Source organism: Chelonus insularis, unplaced genomic scaffold, assembly GCF_013357705.1.
Source record: "Chelonus insularis isolate UGA/USDA-ARS -01 unplaced genomic scaffold, ASM1335770v1 contig_35_pilon, whole genome shotgun sequence".
Taxonomy (NCBI): Eukaryota; Metazoa; Arthropoda; class Insecta; order Hymenoptera; family Braconidae; genus Chelonus; species Chelonus insularis.
In genome coordinates, this window is record NW_023276524.1 from 1,247,706 (window position 1) to 1,274,052 (window position 26,347).

The following is a 26,347-nucleotide window of genomic DNA, read 5'->3' on the forward strand; positions in this document are numbered from 1 at the left end:
AAATTAATGACAAAACTAGTCAAAGTTCATCTTACACTATCCAATAACAAATCAGCATAAGCGTATTACGAAAGTCCTGGAATGTTAGTAAGTACTTTAGAGCTATAATGAACTTCAGAATGAGGCTTTAGAAAATCTCTTTTGTTTTGATTTTCTCTAATTATTCTAAAGATAGAGGGGTATTTTGAATGGAATTTTCATGTTCTATATACTACAAGAACCAATTATCAGTTAAATTATAAGTTTTATGACAAATTAAATCAAAAAGTGAACATTTTTTTTTTACTTGAAAATTTGTTATAAATTATAATTTATATTTTTCAATTTTTACTTTTTAAATTAGAATCTGAGTTCAGTTGACTGAAATCAATCTAATAACATAAAATTTAATTAGAAAACTTTTTTAAGAGAATTGTTATTCTGTATCCATAGAAAATTACAAGTTTCAAGTTAGTTTCCTCCTTTGTTTTTCTGATTTTTTCTTTTTCACTTCTTCATCTTCGTTATTGTCTGCTCCGTGACTCTATAAGTCGTTTGAATTCATTTACTCAGCACGCGAAACCTTCTCACGCTTCAGAAAGTAAGCCAAAGAAGCTTAATTTCCGTGATAAAGCTTCTCATTATTTAAAAATTGTTCATGCGAGCGCTTAGACACATTTTTTGTCGTTATCTGAAAACTGTTAAAGCCTATCATAAAGACTATATTCGTTATTTAAAATTCACTTATTTTTAATTTATCAAACAAAAACCATCATTCCTATAATAATAAACATCCAAACCCATCACCCTAGTCAGTAGCAAGATGAGTCCAACATTGAGACAATCCAATCACTCTTAATCTAATGTTGAATCAGTCTTGTTTCTTGCCAGGATGATTACCTTGATTATTTAAATATAAGTCAATACTGATGATCTTAAAGCGACTGATCAGAAAAACTTTAATTCATATTTTACGAACCATACATAACTTTTTCGTTTAATCAATTTGTATTGAAATAGATAGTCTAGATATTAATTAGTTTTTGTAATTACTCAACGTATCATATATTTTAATTGAATAGATTTATTAATAGATTGCAGAAAATCAATAATTGACCATATGAGCTTGGTAAAGATTGGCAAACTTTTCACATGGGTTTACGTGCTACTGATCAGCTATTAGCAAGCTTTACTCTGTCGACCATCAGCATACCCATTTTTAACTAAACTTTGAACGTTATCAGGTTTGATAGTTTGGAGGATGTTATTATTCCACGTATTTGCACATTCAATTTAGTTAACAGAAAATAAAAATTACCAATATTCTATATTCTGATTTATATTAATTATAGTTATTATTTTAATTCCCCAATGTCATACATAAAAAATTTATTAATTTTTTTAATTAAAAAGAATATTAATAAAAAGAGGCAAATATTCAAAGTTGAATGGAGAAAATTATATATAACTTTGAAATAAAAAGCTCTGAATCATTTGAAAAGGGAAATTTCTTTAAAATTAGCTAATTTTACATTTGTGATTTTTTTTTTCATTGTAAATGCTTTTAAACATAAAAATGTATAAAAGCTTTTCTTAAATTTAATTTGAAATTATTTTACATTAGAAATTGACATATTCTGTACTCATGTAAACTTTTAAAACTATTTAAACACAAACTGATAGATAAAAATTAATAACTGAAACTGGCCATATTGCTTACATGTCTGTTGTATCTCACATCATGCATGTTAAAAGATCAATATCATATATATACAATGTTGGTATATTTCAAAAGAAAGAAATGAGTTTCTATACTTGTGAATAATTAATATTTTTCACTACACACACTGTGCAATTATATTTTTTAAAATGAACTCAATTTATGCTCATGTAGTTCAAAGTAATAATAATAAACTTAATTAGTTAAAGTTCAGAATCATACAATTTTTTTAAAGAATAAACAATTATACTTGCATAATTCTAAAAAAAAAACCTGAGGCTCACCACTAACCACAGGAACTTTATTAGTCAAAGAATATATTAATCATATTTTGTGGTGGCATGATAAACAAGTAATATATCTTAGTACGTTGTAACTTCGATCAAACTTGTAGACCACAGTAATCTCTATGCATAGCTTATACTCACAGTCCTGATATTATATTTCTCCTCATCAATTGTTCTAAAGTACTTCAACGGTGAATAGCTATATTCATGTTCTCTTTATGTCAAATTGGTTAACGTAACACGTGCAGTCAGATGGCAACGGCCACCGCAAGATTTGGCAGAAGTAAGTTGTGCAAGCCACAAGCTTGCTATTTCCGTGCTATGACAACGGTGCCAGGAAAAGCACAAGCACTCACTATAAATTGAATTCTTGCAATAGCAAAAGAAGAAGAACAGTGCTGGACACACTGCTTACTGCACATCTTCATCATCTCTAGATGTGTTTCCGGATTCATTCTTCATACATATCTTTCACACCCATATGATATCCATATTTACAAATATAACTTGATTAATAGCATACTTCTCCATTCTACTTGCAAAATTCAACCATTCAATTTTTATCTAAATCAAACCATTAAATATATTTAGTAATCGACTTAACAAGATCTGGAACATAAAGTATTTAACTTATATGAACTTATGGAATCCAACTCTGGAGATCATGTATCAAATTATAGCCATGATACAGAGATTTCGATTCAAGGCATTGAGTATCCTAACCAATATTCCTCAGTACAGTTCACAAACACTCTGTACTAAGGCTTTAATATCAACCCAATTCTGATAGAAATACAAGTATTCAGCTTTCGGTATATCTAAGACCAGCAAAATCATCACAACCAACTGGTGCAAGGACTGTTGAATCATAGCAACAAAGCAAGAAGACTAGAAAAGACCAACCCTAGTAGATCAATCTTACAATAAAGTTATTCTCAAATAGGTAGCAAAGCTGGTTCAATATTCAATCTTGCTTCCTTTCAATGTTACCATGAGCTAACACAATGATTCATCATTGCGATAGTAAGCTTTTCTTTCTAATTACTAATAAAAAAGATAGTTCTTTTATATTAATTGAAACCAAAAGAGATAATATCAACAGAAACAATAGAACAATTACATCTTTATCAGCTTCCTTACAAAAAATTTTGAGTAGATCTAGGCGAGACGTTTTTACACTTGATTCAATAAAATTGGAGACCTTGAAATGTATAGAATTGAAGTAGTAAGTGCGGTAGGTATATTAGATATGGAGGGCACGTTTTATCCCTTCAGTACGAGTAGATACAATTGAATAAAAGCCATGACGACAGAAGTTGCAACTGAAACGTAGACTTCACTTTTTTCTTCGGTCACTTTAGCTTCTTCTCTTTTTCATACAATTCAGTAGTGAATTTTGTTTGGACTGTAATTAAATCGAGTTTTCTTGTACTCTAAGTCCTTTTACTCCAATATAAAATAAAAGTAACGTTTTAAAATTATTTCCTTTTCTCATATATATTTTATGTTTTATTCGTTTCTTTCATTATTCTCCATAAGTATCACTATTACATACAATGCGTAGCTGCAACGTAAGCATTTCATAAAACGCCTGAGAAATGATTTCTTCATATTATCTTAGTAAAAAAGTAGCTATAAAGAAGTTTGATTATGTTTCTAGAAATTGCCGTTGCGTGATTGTTACTCTTTTTAGTTTTCTTTTTTTTTAAATGATAAAATCGTTCAATATTTTTATAAATCAGAATGATAAATTCTTATTTGTTTTTTTTTTTATTAAAATTAATTTCTGAAACTTAATGAGAGTCATCAATTATTAATAAATTTTAATTGAGTTTAAAAAAATGTCTTCAAATAAATCATTCATCTATTAACAAATATTCATTCAAATGTCTAGCTAAAGTCAATATTTATTAACCATTTCAAGTCCATTTAACAGGATTGAATTCTTCTATCAGTGGATGATTGCTCTTTTTTATATTTTATCTCGTTGAAATGCTGTAGTTCAAATGTTAAAAAAAAATGACAAAAGCGAGATAAAAAAAGTATACCTGATGTAGAAAACGTTTTAAGAAGAGTAGACTTCGATACAATTTGCCTACATATTCAACACCATCCTCTCTATAGTTCTATGCACAAAATTATCGTTCCTATCACCGTAACATGGAGATTGTCTTCAATTGCTACCAATAAAAATGGAAATTGAAAACTGTTTCACGCCCGCAGTTTCGTCGTCTTGTGATTTGAAAGTAAATTGGAAAAAAATGTAGACCGTCTCGTGGCTTCTTTTCTTAACTTCATTTTGCTACAGAAAATTTTCTATCAATTTCAGTCGTTTCATAGACTTTACTATTTGTATATTCCAAACAGCAGATGTGCAAATATTCCAAGCGATTAATTTTAACAGTTTGTATATAGTAAGATATTCGTAGCTGGATCCCGAAAATGTGTTCATCTTAACACATTTGAATTCTTAAATTCTACTTTCTGTCGTCTATCATCAGTGTAATTGAACGCTTTTTCAATGCTCTAAAAGTATCTCAAACTGTTCATAGAAGAGTAATATAATATTTTTTCTTTAAATTAAAGAAAAAAAAACCATTTCGCAGACAAACTTCATATGGTCATAATCAAAGCGGCACGTGTGTTCAAGGATATGTGTATGCACTAGTACGCTGTCTCGTTTTTTAAATTTTTTTTCTGGATTTTTGTACGAGCGAGGTAAATCCAGATGCGCGAGCTGGCTGGCCTGGATTTCTCGAGTGCGGCCGAAATAACATTTTAAGACCATCTTACATTGGTACTCTCGTAAAGTTAGCCACATTGGCGTGTTGCTACACCTTCACTGTACTTGTATATTTTTTAAAACATTTTTACATCGTTTTAAAAAAGTTTTTATTGCCTGTTTATCATTCTCCGAGAAATTAATTTTTTATTTACTGAATAAAATAATGTTAGTAAACAAATAAAAGTTTTAATTAATACAGATGCTACATGAACATGTATTTTTTATTTCACTATTCGATCATCTGAAAACTGGTTAAATAAACAAAATGATGATGAAATACAAGCTGAATTCTGAGCTGTTTTAGCGGTTTGTAAATGTAATAAAAAATTTATTGAAGTTTATTTATTTTATGGAATTTTTTTTTTTTATTTTTCTGTAATACAGATTTCCTCTGCTTGTGGAAAAATTAAATGGCATACTTTTAAATATTTATATTTCCACCAAGAAAACAAGATCGCGATTTCCCTTTACTCAATCGTCCATAGACAAATTGAGGTATAAACGGAATTGGAAAGCAAGTAGAAGCTTGAAATTCACCAGCCGGAAATTGGAAACGAATTTGAAAGAGACTCCATTTCATTCTCGTTCACTTTTTCCCCCTTCTTCGAATTGTATTGGATGTCTAACTTTCCCTCTTTCCGAATTGTACGTGGCAAGAATTTTTATATTATGATCAAACCTCGGTCTGCATCTTTGCTTTGAAGTGAAAATACAATTTGACACGAGACGCACGCAGTAAAACTAGCATTGAGCATATCAATAGAATTTTTTTAAAACTTGCTCGATATAATGTTCAAGGGGATCTTTGACTTTACTTATCATCTTTCCTCTCCATCTTCGTTTACTAATGCTTTCTCATTTGAATAAATTCACTGCACTATAATAGCTCTTCTAATAACTATTAAGTTAAACTTTACTCAATTAAATTGTATTTTAAACTCTCATGCTGCATTTACATATAAAAGTGGTTGAACACCTTTCTCTTTCTCTCCATCAACTTATCATCGTACAAATTCAAGTTGTGCTTTCAGTGACATAAATTAATAGTTTTGAGATTTTTATAAATATTTATCAAAATCAACAGTACTTTGTATTGGTAATCATTCGATTGTAAGAAAAATGATTGCACTTTGTGTTGTTAAGTGTCAAAAATTTATGTGATAAAATAATCAAGTTGTGTTGACTCAGTATCAAGAATTACAACAATAATCTTGAGTTATTTATTTCATTCTTGTGTTTGCATTAAATGCATATATTTAAACATTATTTTACTGAACATTCTAGTCTCTTTATCTTATGCCAATATGCTAAACATATTGACAAATTCTTTGGCATAGTTCTCTATTTTACTGTAAATTCATTAAATTCTTTTTGTCAATTGCTAAAATAAATCAATCCATTCAGAGTAAGATTTCCTCCAAAAGTTCATCTCTTGTTGATCATAGTGAACGTTCATCTTATAAGACATTGATTGTTCAAGTAAATGATGAAGAATATTCAAGGAAATTGGATTTGACTTTTCTTGATAGGAAGCAAGACTGGTCCATGGACCAACAGCAATATTGGAGAATCTATTAGTCTAGCTAACCTTAGCTCAATGTTGGACTAGAAATTGGTCAGTCTTTTCATCAGAGTTGTCAATATTTTGTGGAAACATTATTGGCAACTTTGGAAGCACAATAAATAATTCTAGCTGTTTATCCAAGTTAGAATCAACGTTCCTGCACATTTCTAAATGATGAATACTTTTAAAATTAGTTAACAAAGTCAATCTTTAGTCTGCTCTTTAAAAAAATTACAGAGAAAGGTTTTTTGTAAGTTTGAAGATGAAAATAATTAATTTGTGATTCTATAATTCTATAAATTTATTTGAAACAATTTTCTCATCAACAATTCATTACAATATTTATCATTTGCAATGCAAATGATAATGATTAATTATTTAGAAAATTCTACACGGTTATTATTTCTAACAGAAACTGCAACGTGTTTAAGCAACGGAACCCTATAAAATGCATTCCCCGAGTGTTCTATCATTATTGCCATCCATCTGCCTGTCATTTCTCATTCTCGTTCAATTTCCCATCCCATCTACTTTGTTAGGCAATCTCTCCATGACGTCAGTGTAGTTTTTACCAATACACGCATAGAATTTCATTATTTCTGGGCCTCCAGTTTGTTTTTTTTTTTTCGTTTGAAACATGAATTAATTTATCTTCACATATTTAGCATAGAACATGATGCCAATGTATGCCAAGAATACAATATATTTTATGATAGAGTTTATTTCCAATTAATTGCAAACTACCCGCTCGAATAGACACTTTTGTTTCCATTATTATACATAATTGGATCAGAAGAATAGCTTTTATTACATATGCTACATTGTACTGTATTCAATTATTCATTTGAATTTTTGGTTTTGATTGAAATTTCTGTTATAACATTAACATATTCAAAATTTCATTGAACTACTAAATATTACTAATTCTTTGTAGGTATTTTTTCTTCTTTTTAGAGCATAGATTGAATTATTATTATCATCACATTTCTTTAGTATAGGTCTATTTAGGATATATTATTGACGATCATGTCTGAATGAGCTGAGAGTTATTTTTCTAATAACATCGTAGCACCGATTAAGAAAAGCTATATTAATTTATATGTACAGTGTAAATATAAAAACTTTGTTAAATTTTGTCAGTGTTTTTCATATTATGAAACGATGATTAATAACAATAATCGATATTCGTTTGTTAATTATATAAATATTATATTTATTAATGCTTTAAAATCTTAACCATTGCCAGACAAAGACTCCAATTTTGTGTACAAAGTACCACAGATCTGAATACCAATCAGAAAATTTTACGTATTTTATAAATATATCCTATAGAATTGGTCTGTTCAATATAAATATTTTTGGATACCTATAAGAATTGATACCAAGTTTACATTTAAATGATATTGTAGTAATGCATGTTAGTATTTTAGATGAAAAAAAATATTCAAAATCTTCAAACTGTATTGCCCTAATAAAAGATAGAATTGGCCCATCCCAAAGATAGCAAGACGGGTCCATTGATGGACCAGGAATGGGTCAGCTTTGTTTCCTACTATGGCAAATTCTATGTATCAATACATATATTAAAATATAGTTCATAAAAAATCTTTTGTTATATTATTATGAAATATCTCTAAAAAAACTCTAATAATTTAAATATCTTTAGTTCAAAGAAGAATACAATTATTTTACAATTAACTCCAAAAATGATTTAACATTTTAAAAATCGAAAAACTAAAATTACTTATATGAATATAGAATGCATTATTATTTGTAAATTTTCGAATTTATGAGTTATAAAATGTTGATAGAAGTACAGAAATTACATTATATATTCACGTTATTAACTTCCCAGTGGGAAGTTATAGTAATGGGTCCGATTTTACGAATCCCAAATTTTGACATATATCCATGTTTTAAGGTCCCCAGAGTTGAATATGACCGTTTTTCAGTGGACGTCTCTCTCTCTCTCTCTCTGTGTGTGTGGTGTGTGTGTGTGTGTGTGTGTGTGTGTGTGTACGTATGTGCGTATGTGCGTTCGGAATTATTTTTCGCCTCGATTATCTCGAGAACAAAAAATGATATCGACGTGGAACCAACTGCATTTGACACGTAATTGCGCAACTTAGAACTGATTAGATTTTCAACAAAATCGGTACAGTAGTTTCTTATGCAGAATCAAAAAACTGGTAAAAATTGAAAACGACCTGAATTTTGCAATTTATAAATTATACCATTTTTTAGACAAAATTTCAAAATCTTTTAAAAAATATGAATATTAAATGATCAAAATACTTGTATGAAAATATGATGACAATATTTCATCGAAAAAACCAATTTTAAAAAACAAAATCAGCAATGAAAGAATTTTAAACTCGTGTCATGATTGAGAAAACAGCATTCAAGACGCTAATAATCAATAATAATTGTTAATAATATGGAATTGTGTCCATAACAATTGAATATTGTTACTAACAAATGATTATTCATCATGGTAATATTTAAATGAAAAGTTTTAAATTGTTATAAACAATAAAAATAGGGATCCATTCTATATATATGAGTACTTTTAACGCATAATTTTTTCTTTTACTGAAATGAAGTAACTAACCATATCAAATAGATAAAAGACACTCATTTTGTTTATAATAATTCCATTTGTTATAAAGAACGGAAACGAATTCTATTCGAGGTGTTTTTTCATTTTTTCCGCTGGGAAGTTGGTCGTGTGGACCTTTTAGGTCGCACCCAAACCACTGCAGAGCACTGATACTATGATACATTTGTTTTTGTATTGCAATATACAGTTTCAGTGTACATGAAAATATGAATAATGACATACATCAGTATAATATGTAGATGATCTTATTATATTTTATTTACTCGACAGCACATTTTAAACATTTTTATCTAAAGCGATCGAATGAACAGATAAAAGATAATAATCATGAATAGAGCAAGGTGTTGATGAATTCATGATATTATTATCTATTGTACTACAATTGTTTTAATTAATGCTAAGGGATAAATATGCAAATTTTAATTGTTAAAAACATAAAAACATTTATCATGTTCTTTACAGTATTTTTTTTATTATAGATGTTCATACTGATAGAGTCAATCTTAAATTTATGTTAGTTTTTTTAAAACAATGATATAATTTTTTTTAGATGAGATCAGCTAGAGTATGTCTAAATATAAAATATTGATTGAGACAAAAGTAAAAAGAAAAAGCTATTATTTTATGTACACCAACGTTGCAACTGAAAAAGTCGAGCACAGTTAGATTAGAATAAAGAATATACAGAAATGATGCAGAAAGGGAAGTATAAATACAGTGCATTTCAACTATAAATAATTATAAGCTCTGTCGTGATCTGCATATTTTGATAAACACGTATCTACAAGTTTACGTATCTGATAAATCCAACATAATTTATTATAATACTTTGCTATTTGCGTGATTTCCCGTTTTTTACTTTGTTCTTTTAATTCGCTATGAAATATTACTAGCTATTTATGTTTTTAACTACAAAGTGTATGAAGAAGATTGTAATTATAATTCGCTTTTTATATTTCTCATTTAAGCATAATTTTGTAATAAATTCTATCATCTCTTAAGTTGCTCTATTTTCATGATTTTTCTATGATACTTACTTTCCTACATATTCACATGGTACAGTCATGTAAAAACTTCATGCTACGTCATGACTTTCTTTATAATTTTAAACCTAATGTACGTTTTGTCTTTTTCTCTGCACAATTGGTTTCACGATATTAGGCGAAAAGAGAAAACCATCATTATTTTCTCTTTCCATTACGAAGCAGAACTAACTAAATAGACTCTGTTTAACTAACCAACTTCATCATTACAAGTACATTTTTTCAACTATGTCATTATATGTTACACAAAGTACGTTATTAAATATTGATAATTAATTAATAGCAAAAGTATTAAAAAAAATATCAAATGAGGTTCTTGTATTCCTTTTTACATATTTAAGTTATTTTTATATATCATGTAACAAAATTCGGTGATTTAGAAAAAATTCTTTGCAAACAAAAAAGTATTTCAGTCATTATTTTTTAATCAGCAATTGTTGTCCGTTTAAACCCACACATTTTACTGCATATCCTTTTAACTAAGCAAAATTCGAACATAATTCGTTCTTTGAAGTAAAACGAAACTTTTGGTTACATTAATTACTTGAATTTAGCAATATTTGATCTAAAAAGAAAACATTGTTTATGATGTTTGTTCATAATAAGTAAACATTAAAAAAAAATTTTTTCACATCAAGTAAATATGTAATTGTTGTAGGATCAAGTAAATAATCACTTATGTTAAGTAAATAATTCATCAAAATAAATATTTAATAATCTATTTAATGAATTATTTATTTAGCACTACAGACTATTTACTTGATCCTGCAGCAATTATATATTTACTTGATACTACAATTTATTTTTTTCAGTGTATTAATTTGGAGACTGTACAACCGAAATACGCATGTGGCGATTAGTTTAAATGATTTTTTTTAAACAAATTGAAAAAATACATTAATAAATACGTTAATCTTATTCATCATGTATGCTATAATTCCAATAATTATTTTGGCGTTAGCCATGAGACTTGATAGGGTAATTGCTTTAATAAATTTTTCCAACGCCAAGAAAAAAATCCATGTAATGAATTAAGATCAAATTTTATTATAAAGTTCTTGAGTCAATTTGAAGTTGATTCCGTGCTTCACTGTAAGAATAGAATGAATTACATTTTTTTCCTTGTACGGCGAAACTTTTCCAACATAAGTAAGGGAAGTTAGAACGGAATGAATGTTGTATATACATTTCTTTCTTATTACTTCAGGCGACTTTCGTGATTCAACTTGTATCTATACCTAAGAAGTTCATTGCAAGTCTGAAATATCTTAAATCGCAACAGATTCTCGACATATTTAATTGGCAAATGTTCATCAAAATAAAAAGACTTGAAAATATGGAGAAAGATTAACTTTAGGATGTTGATGAAAAATCGAACAAACTCCAGCACATAAGATTAATGATAAAATATGGCATCACCTTTTTGTGTAGAAAGTTTGGTCTATGAGAAATATTTGGACCGGGAAATGTGAAAGTTATATCTAGGAATCGGTGATTGATTTTGAAAAGTTTGCATGATGTTATAAATCTGTGAACTAGTAAATCGTAAAAGTTAGAGTCAAAGTTTTGAACTCAGAAAACAGCAAAATGATGAAAATCTGGAAGTTCTTTTAAATGATCATATATAAGTCGATAAAAAGAGAGTCAAGGAATTGCTGAGATTTTATTATTATCATTCACCTACAATTTTATAACTTTAACTTCAATTTTCTGTTTAAATTCTTCGTTATTTTGATCTTGAACATTTTTTTTCTCATTTCTTTCATTATTTGCGATTATTTAGAAATTCTTCATCATTAATTTTGTTTACAAAAATTGAAATTGCTTATTCAGATTAGTTTTCGTTTCTACGACTTGTATTACTTACGTAAATTGAAGCATTTGCTTGTGTTCTTTTTGAATTTTTCACATCAAAGCAATCTAGTTTTTGCAGTTTGTAAAGAAGACTAAAGGTAAAAAGTTCACCTTTTGAAATGTTTGCGTTCATTAAAATTTAAGCTTTTTTGTTAACAAAGGTTTTAGAAATTACTAGAATTGTCATAATGGTATTGGTGTTAAATAATATTACATATTGCACATGTCAAATATGTTAAAAATATATCTTCACGAGAATATAAATAATTCATCACAGTTTGGATAAATAGTTACAAAATGAGTTTTTTAATGCTATTTTTGTTGTTGTTGGAGATAAAAAGAGGTTCCATTCAGATAAGTTGAGTAATCGTTTCTATAATTTAAATAGGTACTAAGATCACGGTTTTAGAACAATGTTTTATTTTGTTTTGTACTATTAAATATTCATAGATGTGAATGATCATTAATTGCTGCAACAAAAAATAAAATGTTAAATTTGCATTCCAGCCACGTGTTGGTTGAAATCTCACTTACTGGAAAAAATTACTATTTTACCAGAACAAATGTGATCACACCTTCACTTTCTTAACCGACTATTCACCGAATGTCAGTACCAATTCAATCACTGGATATTCACTGATTCCTTTTAGAGAGCATAAAGCTCTTTTAGAAATTTCATGATTTGAAACTAAATTTTTCATTTTTGTGTCTCTAAAAATATCCATTGTGCTAAATAGTTTTGAAAGCACATAAATTTTTATTGTTTTAGTTTTTTAATTATGATTTATATATTTTAGAGTAATTTCATCAAAAACAAAAACTTACGTTTATTGATAATTTTGATAACATTCAGAAACTGAATAGTTTAGAGAAAAACAAATAAAATACCTAGTTAAATGAATAAACTGACTGATCAGTGCTTAATAAAGAGTGAAAATGCAAAGAGAAAAGCTCATTTAACTTTATCGATGTAATTTGAATGATTCACAACCTTTCTACTTTAGTACTGCTTTTGTTTCGTAAATGTAGTAAATGAGAAACAATAAAACTAGTTACGTTTTCTCTGGATCTTAAGTATCACGTACTGAAACTGCTCTTATTTCTTCAATTGAAAGCTTCATTATATTGATTGAACAGGTTTACTTTAATAGTGGGAATAGATTTTATTATCTTAAATTTTAACCAAACTTTTAAGAGTAATGGGAAAATTTTCGATTCACCAGCACAAGCTGTAGATGAAAAATTATGCAGTTCAATCGGCTGTAAGAAACGATCTTGGAAGGGCAATCTTGTCAAGTAAAATCGATTATAGAACGAGACAAGAATGAAAAAAGGCAAAAAAAAACTTGGATGAAATAACACCATGAATGATTCAGAATTCCAGTATAGAGCACCATTATTATTAGAACAAATTTAATATTACCCGTCATCTTTGGACTTGTCTGAGCCTATCATACTTTGTAAGTCTTCGCCAATAGAATTTAGTAACAAATTCAGCCCATAACAATAACTCCAATTCAATTAACGCATATCATTTTTTTTTTAAATTGACATTATTAAAAAGGTGTAGATATTACTACACGAATGTTATATAACACTTCTTTTAGAAATAATAAAAGTCAAAAAATTATTTGAAGTTAGATGTGTCTAGAGTGGAATATACCCTGTTAGCAAAATTCTTCTGAGCAGAAAATTATCAGGGTTAACCCAAGGATCATGTCAGAAATTCCTAAGATTGTGGAAGACTTATATCAGGAATGTAAGCCCTTGGAACACATGATACTATGTGCTTTGCCTCAGTAGGAAGCATTCGTGGCCAAACATTTCATTAAACTTGAAAATGTTGGTCTGATTTTAGGCTAGTAATATGCCATCTTTATTCCTCCAGGGTTTGAGGTTTAAGAAGAATCAAGAAGTTGTTCAATCTTTTTCCAATTACTATTTGGCAAAATATGATTATTTCTGAATGAAAAATTTGATGTAGTTTTTGATCACATCTTAATGTTAAATACTATAATTTTAGCCTAAGCTATCAAGCTTACTCTAAATCTGATGATGGTCCAACATATCCTAACATTTTTTTGTTTGACCAGTCACATTTCAATTAGCAATACGTGCAAAGATTTTTTTTCAATTTTCCATTGTCTGAAAATATAGAATGATCTATTTTACACTTTCCAGAGTTCCATATCACAAATCTTAGTAACGGTCTCGAATAAGTATACCTTACTTTATTGTTATCATCAACTTTCCGCATGATGCATGTCGTTCTCGTGCATTATTATTGTAATCATATAAGGCACCAGGTGATGATAGTGTAATTTATGTTCATCAGACGTATAATCAAAGTTTTCATTGACTTATTCTAAAAATATTAGAGCATAAATTTCTATATGATATTTTCCTGTTTTCTAAACATCTTTGCAATCAATATTTAATGTTCTTAATTGATCAATCAATCACTCTGCGGTTGATTTCTTTACTGATTTATTTCATCTTCATATCTTAAAATCAATAGATAAAAAACAAAAAGTAGCAAATAGACAAAAATCGTTGTTCTATCTAAAACAAGATAACTCGTTCTCGTTTTTCTTTGGCTCGTTGCCTACAAACGTGCGGTTAATCTCGACGACCAAGAGAGAACTTGACCCTCGAGGGTTTTCCGAGAGATTTTTACTTCTTCGTATCCATATGCAACATCAGAATCCTTTCTACATATCGTATTATACATAGATCGTTGACGACGACTCTTATTCATCAGGATTAAAGGGATTTCTCTTTTGTAATGATTTGTTATTTTTATTTTACTAGCAGCGAAGAGCACGCTTTGCACGTTCAAAATTTCAGTTATTGTTTTATCTTAATGTGAAATTAACACCTTATCGTCAAACTGAACAAATTTTTCAAATCAGAATAATCAAATTATCATAAAAATTATATTGAAAATTTTTCTCATGAAAATCATTTTTTAAAAAACCAGTGTAAAAGTAATTTTTAATTTTAGTTCTTCATAAAAAAAAACTTAGCATTTCATTCCTCTACAATGGAAAAGAAATTTGATTCGATTTTGAAATTAGCTTATGCTAAAATATTATTGCTGATATTTGTACTGACGTGATCATTTTTTTAAGCTAAAAATTTACTAATATTTATCAGTAAATCTTGGAAACGAAAATTTGCCTTGTGCCAAGTTAGATGGAATGTCGCTATAAATACGTGCAAATTTTCAAGAGAAATTGATTAACTTGGGCCACTAAAAAATGCTTAAAAAAAGTTAAGCTATTCTACAACATGGTTAAATAATTTGGATAGCAGAATGATCGAGTTCTGCTATTAATACATCATATCTAACTAACATTGTTCATAACAATATCTAATGATGTTTTGAATAGATTTGATCTAAAAGTAACTCATTTGGGAGGATTATTTTTTTCGTAGTTTAGATACATTAACTTTCCGTATTTTTTCGTTGATTTATATATCCAATCAATTCTATTACAAGAAATGTTTGTGAATTGTCTACATTGGAGATAAAACGTCCTTCGACTGATGAGTGACTCAAACAAATTTAGCTGGCAGAAGTGACGTGAATTTATTAACTAACCCTCGTTGTTTATATCTCGACTCTTTTTGAACACGTCGACTCATCGTTTAATCATGGATAGATAATTAGGCTTCTGGAATTGTATCCTGAAACCGGTTTGTCCTGCCTCAATACCTGTTTCTTGATCAATTTTATTCGAGGCCTCACCTATCAACCTTATATTTCTTGATTTTTTTTTGTGTGAATTTTTTTTCTTCTTTTTGTTGAATTATTTCTAACGTAACTGGTTAATTTGATGATAAAAATAAACGGACGAAAAAGAAAAAATAACAATATACCTCTTTTAGTGATATTAAAGGAACGAGTAAATTTCTAAAGTAAACTACTGTGAATGCCATCACGATTGGCACTGGTTACTCGTAATTTATTTCTCAACCAAGAAGCAAGATCTTCAAGTTCTGACCTACATCAACGGTATACCTTTTATATTCCCTCCATTACTTCTTTTTCTTCGGAAACATTTTACGAATTTTCCATTATCATGTTAGCAAACTTTCAATTTAGATATTGTTTTTTATTTATTACGAATATTTTTTTCCAGTTTATTGATTTTATTTTTAGAATAGAGTCATTTTGATTTGAGACAATGTTTAATTGATAAATATTTAACAAGTCAATGTTAATTAGCTGGAATTAATATGAGCTGTTAGTTAAAAATAAAAATGAATAATTCATAAGAAGAATAGCCTTGTATAATTTTTACCACTTTATTTTTCAAACAAAACCCACCTCTCTTTATTATCACTTTTATTATACCAAAAGTATCCTTTGGTATATACGTTTTTACAATTCTTGTTTTCCATGTTCAGAATAATTTAAGAATTGTTTATCTGAATGAAATAAATTTTATTTAAGTTGTATCCAAAAATCTGCATCAGAAGTCATTGAAATGTTTTTCCTCAATAATATTGCATTGGAATTAACTTGAATTTATTTTTATTACAAATAAATAAAGATTTTGAATGATCAACAAGCTTTCTTATATATTTTTATAATTATAAATTATAATCAAAACTTGACCTGCTTGGCTTGAATGTTTCGTCTGTGTGTTGCAAACGTTCAATTGATAGTAGTTCAATGCCATTAGCTTTGTGGCTTGGCAAAATTGGACGCGTAATAATGAAGAGCCATAACTGACAAGCCATCACAAGTATACCGAAGCGTGGCAAACCACATAATGCTTTCAGCAACATTGTGAGTCCACAAGAATACAATGGTTAAAGATGAACATTTTTTTCTTAATTTATTTAATTTGTTTAGCAGAAGAGAAAAAATAAAAAAACTCATTATCACAAATTGTCATCATAGCATTAAAACATATATTTGCTGAATTCTTCTTTTTTAATAGCAAGTTTACTATCTTATCGCCTTTTATAAGTCTTTCCATCGTTACATAACTGAAAAAAACGAAGCCGACATGAAGGCGCATATTAAGCTAAGCTAATCTTCAAATATTTATCCTGCTGCATTACGGCCCGTATCTCCTATGTAACGAATGACGCCTAGTCTAGGTGAAACGACTTTTGCCAACAGGATTTCCTAAGGAGAGTCTTCGTATGCACAGACCGTAGCTGTATGGCTTGCAAAATTCTAATATTTGTTAAGTACACATTAAAGTTAAATCATTATTATTACAACAGAAATCGTTGGATTTAATTACAAGAATTTAAAATGTGCGATAGTATTTAGTTTTCTACATTTGGAAATTTCATTTAATTACGCTAAATATCAATGCAAAATAGATAAATTCTGATTTAATCAATGAATGTAATGATAATCACTTGTTTTTCAAAGTACATAGAAGAATTAATTTGAGTTTAAAAAGAAAAATTAGCCCAAAAGTATAAATTTTTTATTTCAAAATCAATACAGCCAACTCAACTCAAAGCCAAATAATTAGACAATGCTAAATTAACTTGAACTGCTGGTATCATAAAAATAATCAGTATTTTATAAAATATGATTTTTGAATTTTAATTTGAATTTTATTTGAAAAAAAAAATGTTATTAAACTTAATATTAATTAATTGGGTTCATGATTGCTACAAATTTACATTTCTAATTCTAGTTACATAAAAATTTTCTTATGGTTTATTAAAGTTAACTAAAAAAATCAACAGCATATGTACTGTTCATGATTTACCACGTGCATCTATAATGTATGTACTTGATAAAATATTGAAGCTCAATTCAAACTTTGAAGTTTAAATACTTTTTCAAAGTAGTCCAATAAATATTAGTATCATTATAACTTTTATATTGTTCATATTTTCTTGGATATTGGATCCATCTATTTTGAAAAATATTTATTTATAACTACTGCTTATGATCAATTTACTTATAATGAAAAAATGAATTATTCATGGGAAAATATCAATTTCAGTATTAAAATATTAATTACTTAAATAGTTTCCAACAATTCGAAGCTTTGAAGTTATAAAAGATTTTAGAAACTTGACTTTATAAAGTTTCACGAAGATTTAATGTAAAAAACTATGTTCAGTCTTGCCTTATTTAGCTGGGATGATGAACAAAGATCCATCAAGTTTCAACCGAAATATAGGTCAGATTAATTTTTTTCCAGCATGAGTGGAATAATTATATCAGAAGCATTGAAAATAATTCATGTTTTTAGATATATCTATCAGGTAAATAACACTTATCAAGTATATATGTGATTATCATGATGTCATACTTCTGCATTCGCATGGCATTTTTTTAAATTAAAAATTATCCAACTTTTGTCTGAATGCAGTTTGCTTTCACTTTAACTTGATGACTAATTTCAAAAATACTTCAAAGATTTCATGATAAATCCATGATCATGAAAGTAATAATATTTCATAATTTTGTTTAAGCATTAGACCATGTTTAATTATAACCCATCTTCAATTATATTCCTTCTTCACACATTCTTAGTTTGCTTCAACATCATGAAAAAAAAGAAAAAAAAAACAATCGAAATACAATTGTTGAAAGAATAATTGTGAGATCTTAAAAATTCCTTTAGTCGGCAACTAATAGTAATTACAGTCTGTTAAGTTCATTGAAATCTTTTATTACACAAAATTGCTGTATTATTTCGTAATTATCTCAAGTATTGTTCTTATTAAATATCACCGTCGTGTAATACTATAACAAGTGTAAAGTAAGGATCTCAGAGAATCTTGATCAATTTGTTAAGAAAAAAAAATCAACGAAGGAAGTTACGTCGGTAAACAATTAAAAAAATTTATTTTTCAAGTTTTGCTGACTGTTGCATGTCATGAAGTGGAGATTGTACTTCAGATAAATTAAACGTGCTGCTGATACTATACTTGGCTGTACTTTAATGAAGATAACAACTTTGAAGTGCAATCTTCCTGTGAATTCTACCAAAAAAATTATCCATTAAATCACTTTATTATACGGTATATCTCTTGTTATTATTCATTTCTCACGTGTTAGGTTCTAATTGAAGTTAATGTACGAAGGTAACAATAATGGTAATCAAATGTAATTAATAAATTTTTAAAATATATACTAATATTACTATTGTAATTATTAGATTTAGTATTCTGCATGTATAGTCATGGAATGAATATTATTGTTATATATGGATTTATTGTAGTTGTAATCTTACTTAGAGATTGTAAATACAATTTCAACAAACATGACTACACGTCATTTCCTTCCAATCGATTTACCTTGCAAAAATGTATTTACATTCTATGGATACACAGATATGTCGGAAACTCACATCGATAATCAATGTGTGAATTTACTGGTGACAAAAACAAATATTTTTTCAAGACACGGTTTCTTTCGTGATTAATATTTTTCTACATTTATACGTGAGGGTTTGTTGTAATTTAATTGTAAGCAATAAAAGTGGAAATTTTTTAAAAAAATGGCTGTTGTAAAAATACTTTGAACGTCAATATTATTTTTCTTATGATTGATGTAAATTTTTCTAGAACGTGTTGATATAAATTTCAGAGCTTGAGATTTTCATTTGGAATAGGATAAAAAATTATTCAGTCATGTCTGAATCAATAATCACAACAATTGGATAAGTTTTTGCAATTAATGCATTCTGAAAAAGAAAAAATAGTTTTAATTTGTTTGAGAAATTTTTGTATCTAATAACGAATGATATTAAGAATTAGTATCTTAGCACTATACCTATGTCTTTTACTAAGGAGCATACTTATCTTCATCTTCGACATGTGTACTAATTTGAACAAAATAAAAAACTGCAGTTTGGTAGAGACGGTGTTTTTTTAAAGCAGTGTTCTTTCGTATATTTCATTAAAATTATTTTTCGTCATACCCGCACGGAAAGTTCACTTTTCCATTGGAGAGGGGTTGAACTTTCCACGCAGGTATGACGAAAAATCATATTCAGCCCTAGAGAAGACAATTAGACTAGCTTAAACCACGTGTTTACTACCCTCGCCTTCGGCTCGGGTTGTAATTTTACACGTGGTTTGAGCTAGACTACTTTCCCTCCCTAGGTGTGAAATGTACTATTTTGTTGTCTAACTTGAAAATTTTTCCATTACCAATTCATAAAATAGCATCCTGCTTATCAACAAAGTCGGCAAAAAATTTAATTCTCCATAATTAAGCAGAAATTAAAAAAGTTTGAATAAAGTTGAAAAAAATACCTAACTAAAAGATACAGAAGAAAAAAAACGTCATTCCGCATTTGTAAAGAAGTTTAATTACTGATGAATTGGATTAATTTTTAAACTTTATCGAACATCCTCCATTTTACTTCTGTATTTTTGAAGCACAATGAGCAAATTTCACTTGAATTACTTGTCTAAAATTTCCTTCTTCTAGAAAAGTAACTTAATTGCGATGGTAATTTGAATGTTTCAGGACAACGAGCAGCCGATTTCGTTTGCACACTTGGCGGATTATCAAATATACAAGATTCCGAACGCAAAGAAGTACTTCAACGCGCCCTTCCAGTGGGGCGCCTGTCTGAGGCCATCCAGCAACGCTGAAGCCGAAGACACGGAAGCTGGAGTATCCGGACTCAAGGTCATCGCTTTCAACAGTGAAAAATCACGCACTTGTTGGTTAACAGCCATGAGACTCGCCAAGGTAGTACTTTTTCAACACTTTCTTCCCTTTTATAAATCAAGGTTATATATTCTATTCTATTGAAACTTTTGTTAGAAATGTTCAAGTGTTATTCACTGATTTTTATCGTTAAATAGTTCTCAGTATAAAAGGGCAGGTTAAAGTAACGACGTCCGGGAAGTGCAGACTAGGTACGGATTGCCTCTACCCCATTATGTAACTCTTTAGGGGTTCTATTCTTTTCTCTCGCCCAAGTAGCGGCTCAGACCGCTCTTAAAGCTCGACGCAGTCTCTAGTGGTCTTTCTTCGTGTTCTTATAATCCATCAACGCGTCTTCGTCTTTAGTACTCTCCGGTGAGATAAGAAAAAATTACCAAAGCGAAAAAAAAAACAAAGAAAATATAAAGCGAATTTCGTTCAAAGGCATTGTTTCTTTTTACTTACTAATACGTAGCTCTAAAAAAAAGCAACTAAAAGGCAATGTCTAGCTTCCATCGTCGTTGGTATAGTCGCTTACTTTTAACTCTTTCTTCACCTCCTACATTATACCTTCCATCTCTTAACCTGTTCTTCAATGTCAGATCCTCTATACTTTCTTATTTTCTTCATCATTTCTCTTTTTTCTCTCAAGGTCTACGAATTACCTTTTATAAGGTCACGTAAAGTTTCACTGTGCGTTGAGTTTTTAATTTATATTCATCCCTCACAAAGTATTTTAATTGTTTGATACACCCATGGGAGGGACTTTGTTTTTATTAAATATTATTATTAAAAATATTACACGCGTTCATATTGTAAAAATTGTTCATCAAAAAAATTCAATTAAAAAGTATAGAGAGAGATATCGGAATTTTTTTTATTACAATTGTAAATGAAATAAATTGTTGTATCAAAATTATTTTAAAATTAAATATTCAAGTTTAAATTACATACCTAATATATATGAGTAGTTGGCACTGTAAAGAACAAAGCATTTTTTTTCATCTACAACTAAATACTTTTCGAATGTCATTTTTTGTCATTCTTTTGGTAGAGTTTGTATCTCATTTTAATTACAGATAGAAATAATTGTTTTGAACTTGTAGTGAATGAGAGAATTTTAATTATACATTTATCGAATAATATTAGTTTTTCTTTTTTCTTCTGCAATAAAATTGTTTTAATTAAAATTTTTAATCACATTACATTGGTAACTTTTTTTTGTCTAAAGTATTTTAAAATAATTAAATCATACATTTAAGCAATAGTTTCGATGCTATAACATGTATGTATACGAAAAAAACCTTTTTTAATTTGTTTTTTCCCCCCGGAGTAAAGTAAAATTCAAGTATCATGGTGGGCATACTGGCAAAGTGAAACCTTCCCCTTTCAACACTTGACGCTTATAATGACAACTTACGTAAAAAATAAAACAAAAAGCAAAAGAACTCACATTCTAGCTCTAGTTCGATACAGCTAGGGTACTCGGGTTTCATCTCAGCCAAGTATTTCGTGAAGGACTCTAAAAATTCAACGTCGCGACAGCTCTCATCATGCCCTAGAGCTATATCAACAAATCCCGTTGCTGATATTTCTTCAGATAAAAAAAACATCTCGCACTCAAATTAAAATACTTGTCACTCTTCACATTTTCCGTTATTATTTTTTTTTTTTTTCAAGTTTAATTAATTTTTTATTTGAATCTGTGTTAATTCCAATTTCATGTAAGATAATACCTTAGCAACGCCATGCACTAATCAGGAAACCATTCACCTAGCAACAAAGCTCGGGTAATAAACCATTCGTCGATAAATTACATAATACTTCGGTGTACGTTAGTCTAGTATGACTAGACTAGTCACTGGACAATGTAATTGATAACTCGTAAATGCATTTCTGGTTAATTATATTAAGCAAGTGAAGAATAATACCACCATTCTATTTATTTATTAGCTTTATACATCTATTTATTTTTATTAATTAATTCTTCTGTACGAAATAAAAAATATTTATTAAAAATTTACTAAAAATTTTATCGTGAAATTACAAAAAAGGGTTAATTGTAAATTATAGAAACAAGAAATTGATTCAATGTTTAATCTTTAATGTTCAAAAGGATACAAAATTCAATAAGGGTGTAAGTCATAGTTATAACAGAAATAATTCACTTAAATTACAACAAAAACTAAGTAATTAGTAAAGAATGCATAATGTGAAAGATAAAAATTAGACCAATAATATATAAATTATGGCCGTCTGTGTGTGTTTGTGTGTGCGTATGTGCGTTTGGAATTATTCTTCGTCTCGATTGGGCCTTCTGATTCGCACTTAGACCACTAATTGTACATAGAGAACCATTTCTAAAAAATTGAATCAGTTTTTTTTTTTAATTCAGTTATTTGCTATAAGATGATGTATTTATTTGAATAATTAAAGAGAAGCGGTATTCAACGAGGAGTTACTTCACAGTAAATAATGATAATTGATTAGTAACATCAATTTTGGAGTTGCAATAATTTCATCAACATTCGGTAGTTACGTCATACTAGAAAAATCAGGATGATCAGGATGATAAATATAATAACCAAAGTTGATGTAATATAATTGCATTGAAAATCTTTCCCTCACCTCTTGATGAATAATTCACTAATTATTTAGAATAGAATGAACCTTTTAAAAATTGTTAAAAAATTTATTATAATCTTAACCAACAATCAAAAAAATGAAGTAAATAGTTAAGTTACAGAAATATCTGCGTTTGTTGCAGTACGGTAAACAGCTTAAAGACAACTATCGAGCTTTCAAAAATAAAAGTGAACCAACGACTGATGCTAACAGTGGCAAGGAGCAATTCAGGACGTACAATGTCTCCAACGTAAGTAATTTATCATTAATAATTTATCTATTTTTGTAAAGCTATTCCTATAAATAATACCAAAAATGAAAGAAAGTAGTGACGAGTACTTACCGTGAGGTGAAGATCATAAAATTCTTTGAAATATTCGAGCATAAATTGAATGATTAACAACTTATACACAGACACCCATACTTATCGCAGCTTGCATAATCTATGAATCAAATGCCAAAGTATTCTTGATAATTGATTTTTACTAATACCTCAAGATGTAGAATGAAAGACAGGCAGAGAAGTTGCTACTTTGTTTAAATAAGTATTAAAGATTGTTCCAAAATTAAACTAAAAGTATTGATTTCTTTTTATAAATCAATTATTTGAAGGATGATATATAATTTATCATAAACTTAGCACCTGAAATAATTCAATATCTTGGTAATTAATGTTTAAAATCTGATAAACTAATAGAACAATGAATAAAGATAGTCTCTGATGATGCTTCTCGTGATCAATCGTTATCGTATCTTTGAGGTTCGGCGCAATCTTGCTGAAGTCTGACCTCGAGTTGTCGGAAATCGAGTTACTGAAAGTGGTCTCTCAGGGAAACTTTCCTCGTTACTTAGCTCACCAGCGAGGACTGGACGGTATCAAAGTTACAGACTGTTCGTACTTTTCTGAACTACTGCTCCTTATCCTCGCTCAGCTGAATAATGATATCGCTAAATTAATGGAAAATTCAAAATTTTACTTAATCTTTTAAATCACCAACCATTTAACAGTAGTTTTTTTTTGAAACAATTTTATGGAGTAAAATAATATTGATTAAATTTTTGATGCTTTACCATTTTTAACATTTTTCATCATATTTTAAATCTTGTAGGATCGAAGATTACTTCAATTCTTGTTTAATGTTGAGCCAATGTACTTTATTAACCTTAGTCCAACGTTAGGCAAGAAATGACCCAATTCTGTACCTAAAGCAATTTTAGACAGATTTCTCATTAATTAAAGAAGCAAACGAGCTTTAATAGTAATTTTTAATAATCTTATAAATAATCTTATAAATATCTTTTTATTCAATATACTTTTCATTTGAAACTAATGGTAATTGGTTCGATTTTTCAAATAAACAGTTTTGACATATCTCAAAGAAGTGATTACGTTTGTTGATGTTGAAGCTTTTCAACATAAATGGGTACATTTTTAAGAAATAAAATAATAATAAATATTGAGATTTTTTAAATGACAGTATGATAACAAAAATTTTTTTAATTAATGAAATATTTTGTTTTTGACATCAAAGCTTTACTGACAAAACTCTATTTTTCAACTTCTATAGAGTCTATGTCTTATTAATATCACTGGTCTATTCTAAGATGCAAAAAGCAGACAGATTGAAGGGTTAGTTATTGATAGAAGCACATTAAAAACAAGAATTTGAATATAATAATAAATTATTTAAAAAATTGATGTTTACCAATTTCATTTTGATACCAAGAAAATATTTTGATCAAATATGAATAATAATCGTAATACATGAAAATTGATAAATAAAACTCAGTGTCAGTTATTACGACTATTTTCCCTTCCTAATGATTCTGAATGCATAATACGAGTTATTATCAGTGACATTTCAAATTATGATTCAAATAATACAGGTCAATTGCATTACTTGTGGCCACATGAATAATTGAATTTTAGTGGTACAAACTGAAATATGATTTTTAATTAGAAATCAGCATCACATATTACGATAAAACCTTTTAAAGAGATTATATCAATAAAAAGTAACAAAGAATTGTAAGTTCTTGTTTTAAGGAAAAAAAAGTATTGAAAATTTATTATGGTATTAAGCAATGAATTTTTATCTAGCGTACTTAAAAAAGTATCAAAGCACTACGTAGTAATTTTAAAGTTATAAATTTTGATAATAGATATCTATGTGACAGATAATATTTTTCAGTGGACTAATACTTGGATCTATATCATCACTAAAAATTTCGTTTTATAACAAAGCGAAGAGGAAATATATTGGCAAAGTGCACACATCCAAAATGGCTATATTATCCAACGTGAGAGGACGATAATGGTGACGCTCGACCCTGAAGTAAATCTTCTTCTCCTTAAAAGTACCTATCTCTCTCATTTTATGATTCTTTCCTCTTGTCTCCGGACCACGAAGCACTCTTCTTTCACTTATCCTTTATCCTGTCTACGAGACGGTTTCTCGTCGTTGCACCATATCAGCTCATCTGCATTTAACAGCCTGCTTGCAGTAGCTCTTGAGTCGTTAAAGTTTGACGGCCGTTGCTGATGCTTTCAGAGCCGTTAGACGTCGTATTTCCTTTAACGATCGAGACGAACTGAAAACGATGGTGGGGTGGTAATATATGTAGATATAGAACATAGCAACCAACGTTGAACGGATTGTAATTTAAGCTTTCTAAATACGATTTAAATACCATTGATTCTTCATTACTACTCCTTTTGTATTTAATACCATTAATTTCAGTTATAAATTGGCTCTATAAATTTACTGGAATTAACGGAATCTTACCAAGAAATTGCCAAGAGGTTTTTTTATTTATTGAAAATGTCAGCTTTCGATAATATAAATAAATTATTCCAGAATTATTATGTCTATTTATGAATGAAAAACTGTTTATGATGTTTGGAATAAATTGTAATATTCAAAAAAGACTTTTTAATGACATTTATTAAATTTTATTAGTGATAGTGTTTTTAATGTCTTCTAATCTTTTTCATTTTCAATAAATCAGTTTGATTTTCATTATTTGATTTATCAATAATTTCATGCTTTTTCCAATAACTCCATTGAATAGTGTACTTATGTTATGACAACAATCACTAACAGTTTCTTTTCAGTAGAATGGTGATTTAATCTATAAGGCTGGCTAGTAATTTAGATATTCACAAGAACCTTCCAATGATTAAAGAGATTTTTATATTTCTAGTAAATCATAT

At 28.6% G+C, this 26,347-nt stretch overlaps 1 protein-coding gene across 5 annotated transcripts in view; it reads left to right on the forward strand.

Annotated features, from left to right (window-relative positions):
- Nucleotides 1-26,347, forward strand: part of LOC118067098 (growth factor receptor-bound protein 14-like) — a 395,959-nt gene that overhangs the window by 327,183 nt on the left and 42,429 nt on the right. For 4 of the 5 annotated variants that reach the window (XM_035083655.1, XM_035083657.1, XM_035083659.1 and 1 more), the window contains 2 exons: nucleotides 20,323-20,550; nucleotides 23,276-23,383. In XM_035083655.1, coding sequence (XP_034939546.1) covers nucleotides 20,323-20,550; nucleotides 23,276-23,383 — 336 coding nt within the window. The remainder of the gene's footprint in view (nucleotides 1-20,322; nucleotides 20,551-23,275; nucleotides 23,384-26,347) is intronic. The other variant, XM_035083656.1, reaches the window with a different exon arrangement.